This window comes from Colius striatus, chromosome 20 (genome assembly GCF_028858725.1).
Source record: "Colius striatus isolate bColStr4 chromosome 20, bColStr4.1.hap1, whole genome shotgun sequence".
NCBI classification, from domain to species: Eukaryota; Metazoa; Chordata; class Aves; order Coliiformes; family Coliidae; genus Colius; species Colius striatus.
The window spans coordinates 8,377,957-8,387,640 of record NC_084778.1 but is presented as its reverse complement, the minus strand read 5'-3'; the positions used below and the strand labels follow the sequence as shown (position 1 = coordinate 8,387,640).

Genomic DNA, 9,684 nt, shown 5'->3' with positions numbered 1-9,684 from the left:
ACTATGTATTGGAGCGAGGGGTTGAGGTGTGATGACCTGCTAAACTACTTTCTTCTTTCAATCAGCAGGGCCCTGCATTATTTAGTGCTGACTCCCAACATGCTGAAGGAAGAGGGGACTTGGAAACCTCTTGGCACTTCATTCCTGAAGTAAGATTTTCCCTGATCTTTGCTCTGGTTTTAGTCTCTCAGGTCAGACAGGAAGATGGTACATGATGTTTGTAAGAGGAAACAGCAAGGCTTTATTATTTCTAAAAGTACTCTGACCAGCTCTCTTGAAGGTAAATCAGGGTATGGCTCCTGCACACCACCAGGCTGGACCTGGGGCCACAGAACCCTGTGCTTCAGTGTAAACCAGAGACAAAGGTGTTTGTATAATGAGCTGGGCTGGGCTGTGGGTTGACCTGCTGGCCAAGGCCGGCCTAAGATTCTGCAAGTTCCACTGCCAGGAGGCAGGGAAAGATAATCGCAGGCAGAGGGCAGTGAGAGCCTGAGATGTGGTAGGTGTTGCACCAGGTTGTTACAACAGGTGTTGTGTCTTTGTGAACATACACAGCCTCCATCAGCACATGCACTGACACTCCTACTGCTCACTACCTACCAGCCCAGGAGAGACTCAACCCCACCTAACCCAGCTGCTCTGCCAGGGAGGGGAGAGGCCTCGTTCTTTGCCACCACTGAACATTGGCCCAGGCAGCCCAGGGGCTGAGGCAGCCCAGCTCCATCTCCCCCCAAAGAAGAAACACAGCACACAGGAGCTTCAATGAACTACAGACACCCCAGGGTTTATTAACTGCAGATCAGGATTCCAGGCACAACGCTGCAGCCACGGGATTCTCTCCCCACACTCTAAGCTTGTTCCTTCAGCCTCTTGAGCAGGTCACGCAGCTGCTCGATCTGGGCCGTCACGCTGCTCTTGGCAGTGCCGCCCGGGGCCGTGTGCTGCTCCACGCTGCTCACCACGTTGAACACCTGGGAGACGTCGCTGCCGAAGAGGGGGCTGCGGAGGCAAAGAGCAGGGGGTGGGCTGGGGGCTGCCTTGGGGTGCTCACTGCCCACAGAGAGGGGCAGAGAGTGCAGATGGAGCCTTGTTCCCAGGGGAAAGGCCTCCCCAGCCCTGCTGCTGCACCCGTAGTGCCTGGCAGCAGCTGCTTGTGGCAGAGCAGAGTCAGCTCCAAGGGGAGACTGAAGAAGTGTGGGGCCAAACTCTTCTGGAGGGCCAGTGCCTCCAGGTCAGGGCCTGAGTTTCTCCCAGTAACTGATGCCTGTGCCCCACAGGAGCTGAATGGTGGGATGTTGTCCCCTGACAGTGCTTTCAGGCCCAGCAGCAGCACTGACATTCAGGCCAGGAGCACTCCAGGTGCTGTCTGCTGTCTGAAGGGCACCCTGAGGAAGCCCCTGTGAAGGGAGGCTGGAGCTGCCTGTGGAGGGGAGGCAAGGCAAAACAAAGACAAACACCAACCTGATGCTCTTCAGGTTATCCAGGCTGAGATTACTGATGGTCATGCCCTTGGACTCAGCGAGGTGGACAGCCTTGCCAGAGGCAATGTGGGCTTGTCTGAATGGCATCTGCAGGGAGAAGCAGAGGCTGCAGTCAGAGGCCAGGCAACTGGGGTGTTTTCTCAAGGAAACACTGGATGTGCTCTCTGTTTTGTTTGGCTTGTTTTCACTTAGGGCAATGCAGGTGAATCCGGGTTTGCAGACCCAGACTGCTCATCACCTGGGGACAGAACAGAAGGCCTCATCTCAGGCCCTCAGTGAGTGGCATCCTGCATACAAAGAAATCACAGCTTCCAGTCCCTGTCTCATACTTACTCCTTTACGAACCAAATAGAGAGCCAGATCAGTAGAGAGCATCTCTGTGCTCAGTGCCTTCTCCATGTTCTCCTTATTGACCTGCAGAAAAGAGGGTCAGGATATGATCATCAGCTCCTCCTCGGGGCTATGTCAGTGGTCACAGTGAGGGGATTTTGTGTGGAAGGGACCTGGCTCTAAAGGATGCTCAGATCTCCTGAGCAGCTGACAGTGGAAGTACAGTGAGCAGCAGTCACTGAAGAGTCTTCCTCTTAGCACCAGTCTAGAACTTTTAGCCATGGTACCGCCCAGGTGTGTTACCTGGAGGGTAGAAATCACTCCAGTGGCAACCTGCAGCACAGCGTTCAGGGTGTCCACAACATCAAAGACGGCCTCCTTGTCCTCCTGTGTTACAACAGGCATGGAAGTGGCTGTGAGTCAACCAGCCCTGAGAATGCAGCCCCAGACTCAGCCTCCCACCTAGGGGATCTGTGCATGCAAGGGGAGTGCCAAGGCTGCTCAAGAGCAGAGCACAGCTGTGTCTGCTCAGAGGGGTGGTGTGCAAAGGAACATCTCTTCACCTGCAGGTCCTTGTTGTAGGTGCTTGGAAGGCCTTTGAGAACCATGAGAATAGCAGCCAGCTGTGGAGACAAGCAGGTGAGGCAGTGAGATGCAGCAGCAGCACCTTGCCCTGAGTTTCAGAGCCTAGGCTGGGTACATTCCTTCCCACAGACACCAGAAGAAGGGACTCTTTTCAGCCCACTGTGAGCTTTTCCCCCCCTCAGCTTCCTTTCAGGGGCTCACCCGTCCAAACACTCGCCCGGCTTTGCTGCGGATCAGTTCCAGGCTGTCAGGATTCTTCTTCTGAGGCATGAGGCTGCTGCCAGTGCTGGAAGAAAGATGTGTTGGGAATAATGGTGAGTAAAACCCCAGTCCAGATAGAAACAGGCTAAGAAAGACTATGCAGCGTACAGACCCCGCCCTCTAAGCATAACACAGGTTTCCCTTCCCCTGACAGCTTTCCAGGGTGTATGAAAACAGTGAACTGAGTGTGTTGAATGTCTCATGTTTCCCACAGCAAGGCTTTTGGTTTTGCAATCTTGTTTGGTGCTAACATCCAGTCTCACCCCTCAAAGAGAGAGGGGAAAAGGGAGTCTTATCCTTGAGCCTCTACAGAGCTGGTATCTGCAGGCCAGCCTAAATGTTGCGGTGCCCTCAGGTAAGGAGGGCTGTGGTTATGCTGCCCTGAGAGACAGTCTGTTGGGATTGCAGACGCAGCTACTGTAGGAAGGGCTTTGGCAGGCATTCCCAGCAGAGGAGGAAGTCCTTACTGCCAGCAGTTGCTGGCAGTGGTGTTTGCTGAATGCAGACTTGGCTGAGTTACCAGAAAGGGACTGGTACTGACAAAGGTTCACCATAAGGCCTTTCTGCCAGCCCTTTAATGCTGTGACAGCATAGGGCAGTGGACAGACCCCAGCTGCTGCCTCATTGTCTGAAGGGAAGGAGAGTCACAGGGAAGGATTCACGGCCCACAGACCTACCTATAAGCATCAGAGAGGGTTACGAAGCTGAATTCGCTGGTACTGTAGATGATGAGATCTTCAGCCATCTTGCTAAGGTGGATCATCAGCAGGGTGGCAACAGAGAGGAATTCCACTGCAGAGAAGGCAGGAAATCAGGAGGTGAAAAAGGTGCTTGTTTGCTTGGACTGAAGTGGATAGATTTCCTGTGTAATGTCTTGCCAGTGAGGGATTTCAGTGCCCTTACTCAACGAGGTCAGCTGGAAAGGGCTCAGCAGCTTGAACAGTGGTGGGAAGAAGGGATCATGTTGTGCTTACCCACAAAGTCTCTCTCGCTAACGGCATCCATGCTGTTCAGGCTGATGGAAGCAAAGTCCAGCTCTGTCAGGGAGGAGATGGACAGAGGAGGTCAGGCTTTGCAGAACCAGACCTTGAACACAATGTGCTGCCCCACAGGCATTCCTGTCTGGCTGCAGTAAGAAGTCTCACATCCAAAACAACATCAGGACAATGTGTCAATGCTTCCCTGACTCCCACATAGCATGAGCAGACCTGTGCCTCGCAGCCACAGGGAGACACTCACCACTACGCAGAAGCTCTCTGTCAATTTCCAGAGGGTTGCCAGCCAGAGCACCGCTGCCAGGGAAGAATAAAACACAAGTCAGGCATGATATCCTGCCCATGCCAAGGAAACCTGAGCTGCAACAGGCAGCAAAGACAACTCTGCAGAGATTTCCCCCTTCCAGGTCATTTTGGTTTCCCCCAGAGTGGCCTGAGGCTCAGCAAACTCTGAACTCTGGAGAAAAGCACAAGTTCTGATCCAAGGAGGAAGGTTTGCTTGAGGAAAGCTGCCCTGACATGGAGAGCTACAATGGAGAAGAACAGCACCTCTGTGATGGGAGACTTTGGTGAGAGGTGCAAGGCCTGTGTGCATGTGGGACACAAAGCCCAGTGGTTCAGAGGGTGCAGAGATCTGCTCTTGGCCATGTTGCAGAGCACAGGGATGCCCAGCGACTCCCTAGGCAGTAAACCTTACCTGCCCAAGGGCAAGACATTGATCCTCTTCTTGGTCTCTGCCAGGCGCTCGCAGTCACGGCTCAGAGCCACAGCGTGGCTGGGAAAGGACAGCAGAGGCAGTGTGTCAGTGGTGAGAGGGTCACAGCTGAGCCCCGGTGCCGAGGCACCAGGCTGTGGGTGGTGGAAGCGGCAGCAGCCCCACACGAGCCCCACGTGCCCCAGCCCGCTGCCTGCAGAGGAGGCTGCACTGCCAGGCTGCACACAGCAGGGCCCCAGCTGGCCAGGGACAGGGCTCCTGCAGCCTCCTGTGACAGGATCTTACCTGAGCAAGAACTGGCTCCATCGGATGGGCTGAGCTTTCTGCAGGTGTGTGTAGCCAGGCAGGATCACATCGATTTCTCTGTGTGGGAGAGGAAAGGAAGAGGTGACAGCAGCTGCCAGGACAGGGGGCAGTGGCAGGGAACCCCAGGGGGCTCTGCCAGGGTCACTGAGAGAGCATCTGTAGCTTGTGTTAAGGGTGAGGCCACTCAGCCTCTTCCTCTGCCTGTCACCTGCTCCCTGAGACACTGGCTCAGGTCTCCTGAGCTTCCAGCACTTTGCCTCTGCCCTGGGCCATGCTGGGAGACAGGGAGCTAACACAGCCCAGCTTTTAGCATATGGTGCAGCCTGAAACATGTTCCAGTTGACCACTTGGTCAGAAGGATCTGTCAGCTTCTAAATCCTTGGGTGAACCTTCCACCTCAGGTGTGTGCCAGGAGAGGAAAGTCTCTGTGACATGAACTGTGGAGACAGAGGGGCTGTTGCCTTGCCCTGCACTGCCACTCACTGCCTGTCTGTAACCTCCTCTGCAGGAGACTCTGCTCCTGCCCTGGCTGGTGCCAGCCAAAGAGCAAGCCTGATGGCTCCTGCCCCAGCAAGGCCAAGGCTGCAGCTTTGGACAAGGACTCACATGGCAGCGCGTTCCACCAGGGTCTTAATGAGCTGCAGGAGGTGAGTGGAGATGACAGAGAGGGAATTCTTCATGAACAGCTTCAGGTCAGTCACCACCTGTAGGAGATTGGCCACAGTCAGTCAAAGGAGGAGGTGACAAACTTGGTGCCTGGCAACTTGTCTTGCAAAGTGTCCCCCTCTTGCTCCTCTGTGATGGGAAGGTGCAGCTTCCTGACATCATTTCATCCTTTTGCTGTGCTAATGCCCCATCTCTGTGTCTCCAGGAAGAGAGAGTACAAGGGAGAAAAAGGATTCTGTAGGTACCTGATCATTCCTGCTTCTCCCAGTGTGCAGCTTCCCAGCTACGTCTCCAATCAGCTCCTGAGGACCAGAGGAGGGGTTCTGTCAGTGCCTCTGTTCTCAGGAGGAGACTCCACATGAGCAGACCTGCACCTGCCTGGCAGGGCCTCGGCTCTTCCATCCTGTGAGTAGCCACAGGATCCCCTCTGGGGATGAGCAGCTTTGTGTTCTCTGCTTGCACAGTGCCTCTTCCACCAAGGAGGCTCTGGAGGCACTTGCTTGTGCAGCTGGGTGTCAGTGCCACAAGGGCCAGTGGAACTTCAGAGTGGGACAGAGGCATGCACTTAATGTCAGGCAGGTGTGGCTACAGGGGAAGGAGAGGTCAGAGGCCCCAAACCTTTAGTCTGCGTTCGTTGGCAGTGTGAATGTCCTCGTCAGTTTGGGTCACCACAAAGGCTCCTTTAGCCCATTCCTCAGAGACCTACAACGGTCAACAGAAACCCCAGTCAGTGGCTGCGGTCACCCGTGTGCAGGCAGGGCCTGTCCCTGTCCCCAGCAGATGCCAGCTGGGGCTGTCCCAGGGAAAGTCACAGAGTTAAGTGCCAGGTGAGCTCTGGCACTCCTGTCCTTGCAGGCCAGGCCTGGCTGCTTGCTTCAGCACTCACTGCCCTGAGGAACAGGACACGAGGACGTTGAAAGATGTGTTTTAGAACAGCACTCGGGGAGGCTGCTGCAGGTGCTGTCAGAGAAGGAGCCATTCATTGCAGCACACAGGACAGCTTGTGAAGGAAAGAAATACCTTTTCCAGGCCACTCAGGATCTTCTCCAGCTCTGTTTTAGACAGGATGCCAGCCTTCTCCAAGGCTTTGGCATAAGCCATGCTGCCCTGGATATCAACTTCAGCCAGTCTCTGGTCATAGGTGATGGAAGCATTGAGGACCTCCAGGACTGGATCTGTGCTTCCACTGAATCTTCCTCCCCAGAGTTTATTCCCCTGAGAGTGACAAAGCAGCAAATTAAAGAGGCCTAATAACTTCAGTTCAGGTTCTTTGCACCGTGTAATCTCCAACAAGCTGTTTATCCAGTTTGGAAGCCCTGCTCAACTACGTTATTTCAGAGTGGTATCACTGACCAGAAAGGCCTCTGGACCTCAAGACCTTTGGCAAGTAGCTGTAAAGGTAGAGAACACATCACTGTCAGCATTTAGCCCTCAAGCTGTGAGTTCAGGAATCCCTGAAGATCCTTTCCCTCTGCAGGTCTCTGCAGGGAGTCCTTGAAATGAATATCAGGGAATATGGTGCAGGAGCAGCATGGATCTCTGTTGGGACAGCTGCAGGTTAACAACCCTCTGATAGGCTTGTGTAGAGGGGAAGGTAAAGCAGTCAGTAAGGAATATGGTGAAAGCCAGTTATCTTCTTAAGTCCTTGCTGTGGAGCCAACAGAGATATTTTCCTTTGATTGACAGAGCTGTGGGCCTGCACAAGTTCAAATTTACCATTTCAAGCATCTCTAGTATCTGTGACATGCTCACAAGCTCTGGCATAAAATTAGCATGAAGCAGGTTAAGGTGCAGCCTGGAGGAAGGGAGGGCTGGGTACCATTCAGCATCAAGAACGTTCAGAAACAGAAATCCACAGGAGAATTTGAAGACACAGAAACAAGAGTTGTTTTTCCACTCAAGCCAAGATTCATATAGTAACCTCACACACCTGACTGTGTCATCTACGTAACTGCTTCCCTGGGTGACCTAAGGCAGGTACACAACTCCAGCTGTGTCACAGCAGGATGGATGGATGCTTTTTTCAGCAGTGATTCAGCAACTGAACAGATTCACCATCTGACAGCCACGTGTGTCCCTTGATCAAAAACTTTTTGTTTGCCCCAACTCTGGCAAACTTGCACTGAAATGGACAGGAATTGTACTTGTGCCTACAGCTTACCCAGGGGTTGAAAAGCAACTCTCCAGTGCCAGTGGGCACAAAAGATAAACTCCAGGACATGTAAAGGCAAGGCTTGAATACAATTGCCATGGCAGAGTGGATAATAATTGCTAATCTGCCTGATTTTTTTAAATCAAGTCTGTGTGCAGCTTCTCCTCATGCTGTACGCTGGAACTACCCCAGACAGCAAGAAGCTGGCAGGACAGTTAGCTGATCTGTGCCAGGGCTTCATCAATCAGACAAAGCACTGCTGAGAAACCTCAGGAACTTTTTCCCACTGCCTGCCTCCACATCTCTGGGGATCCCTGCTGAAACAAGGTACCTGCCAGGATGGCACGGAGGGAGCCTGCAGGGGTAGCAGCATGCATGTGCTTTTTGCTGTCTTTGAGGCAGCTCTGTCAGAAAGCTGAGGGAAGGCAGAGGAGGGGAATCAGAATCTTAAAAGAAAAGTGTTAGAAGTCCTTAGTGTGCATCTGGTGCCACAGGAGCATGACACAGGGGATGCCAAGTTAAGGGTCAGTACCAGGGGCTGAAGCATTTGCATGGGGAATAGGCAGCTAGGTCTAACTTCAATATGAGGGGTTTCCATCAAAGAAAGAAGTGGGTCAGTAGAAACATTGCAACACGTTTGGAATCAGGAAATGAAAATGGAACGATTAACTTTAGCTGTCTGCCGAGTCTGGTTAAGGAAGTGGCTGGTAGAGCCCGAGAGCTGATGGCCACTTGTCTGTGAGCCAGGGCAGAGGGGCCAGTGTTGTAGTAACCATTTGGAAGGCAGAAGGCGTGACTCCCTGAGAGCCAGTCACATCTCACCTTTCAGGTACAGAACTGGAAAACGCAGCTTTTGTACCGCGAGGCGTTGACGCAAACTGCTGGAAAGTGCCTCCTGCCTAAAGCCCAGGCAGGAACGAGCCGATCGGTTGGCAGTCCCTCCCGGGCAGAGGAAAGCACCTGCAGGCAACGGCCGGCGGCTCGGCCGGGACTTGGATTTAATTCTCCAGAGCTCGCATCTGCCCGACCCCCCGAGCAAAGGTTCCCCCTCACCTCGGCTGCCATTGCCGACGTTTTGCTCGTGTGCGCAGCGATCCGGAGCTCTGGTGCGACCTGCGGGGCGGCGAGGGGACGAGAGGTGGTTGATGGAGGGCAGGCGAGAGGCTCTGCCGCTGCCCCGACCGCGATCCGCCAGTGCCCGGTCCGCGCCCGGCCCCGCTCACCCGCTCCGCAGCTCACCGCGGCCGCTGCCCCCCGGCCCCGCTCACCCGCTCGGCCGCTCGCCCGCTGCCCCCCGGCCCCGCTCACCCGCTCGGCCGCTCGCCCGCTGCCCCCCGGCCCCGCTCACCCGCTCCGCAGCTCGGCCGCTCGCCCGCTGCCCCCCGGCCCCGCTCACCCGCTCCGCAGCTCGGCCGCTCGCTCGCTGCCCCCCGGCCCCGCTCGCCCGCTCCGCAGCTCGGCCGCTCGCCCGCTGCCCCCCGGCCCCGCTCACCCGCTCCGCAGCTCGGCCGCTCGCCCGCTGCCCCCCGGCCCCGCCGCCCGCCTCTGGCCGCCCCGGCGGGGCCGCGCCTCGTCCCGCCCGGCGGGGCGGAGTGTGCCGGGCCCGCCCCGCTCCCGCGGCTGCCCGCGCCGGCCCGAGCGCTCTGCGGGCGCGGCTGTGGCTGCGGGAGCGCGGCCCGGCTTTGCTCTCCTCTGCGCTTTGGGCTGTTTCTGCCCTTTAACCGCTCGTGTGACGGGAAAGGACCCCGTGCAGGTGTCTTTCCTGGGTTCCTCTCTGTCCTGCTCCTCGTCCCCTTTCGTTGAAGATGAAGTCTAAGGCAGCATGGGTTGCATCATTAGGGCGTGCTGCTTTCTCAGCAGAGGACATGGCAGTGACACGGCTACCATTAGGCAGCCACGGGCTCCCCAGCCTGTATGGTTTGCATCTGGATTTCCAGTGTGCTGCCTTCGGTCTCAGTCCAGAACAAGACTCCAGCTCTGTGTCAGGGTTTGTAGCCAACTGGTTGTTCGCTGGTTCTCAACCTTTTCCCCAGATGGGTTTTTTTCTGGGGTGATGTCCCTGTTCCCTTTCAGACTTGCAGGCTTGAAGATGCACAGAGTATCATGCTGTCTACCCTAAAAAAACCCCCACTTTGAATTACTTTGCTGCCAAAAAAGAGGTTCCCTCCTCTTCTAAAATCCCCCTTTTTAATA

At 55.3% G+C, this 9,684-nt stretch overlaps 1 protein-coding gene across 3 annotated transcripts; it reads right to left on the bottom strand.

The window, feature by feature from the left end:
* Positions 1-758: 758 nt before the first annotated feature.
* Positions 759-9,050, bottom strand: LOC133627349 (argininosuccinate lyase-like). 3 transcript variants are annotated; one of them, XM_062012228.1, is made up of 17 exons: positions 8,984-9,050; positions 8,545-8,604; positions 6,360-6,554; positions 5,958-6,041; positions 5,585-5,641; positions 5,280-5,377; positions 4,653-4,730; positions 4,350-4,427; positions 3,897-3,949; positions 3,632-3,694; positions 3,335-3,449; positions 2,598-2,682; positions 2,375-2,434; positions 2,115-2,198; positions 1,815-1,895; positions 1,462-1,568; positions 759-999 (listed from the first exon to the last, which is right to left on the bottom strand). In XM_062012228.1, the coding sequence occupies exons 2-17, from the start codon at positions 8,554-8,556 to the stop codon at positions 849-851; spliced, it is 1,401 nt and encodes a 466-aa protein (XP_061868212.1). In that variant the 5' UTR covers positions 8,557-8,604; positions 8,984-9,050; the 3' UTR covers positions 759-848. The 3 variants fall into 3 exon arrangements, with proteins under 3 accessions (XP_061868212.1, XP_061868211.1, XP_061868213.1); XM_062012227.1 differs by lacking the exon at positions 8,984-9,050 and adding an exon at positions 8,840-8,878; XM_062012229.1 differs by lacking the exons at positions 8,545-8,604; positions 8,984-9,050 and adding an exon at positions 8,314-8,493.
* Positions 9,051-9,684: the final 634 nt, after the last annotated feature.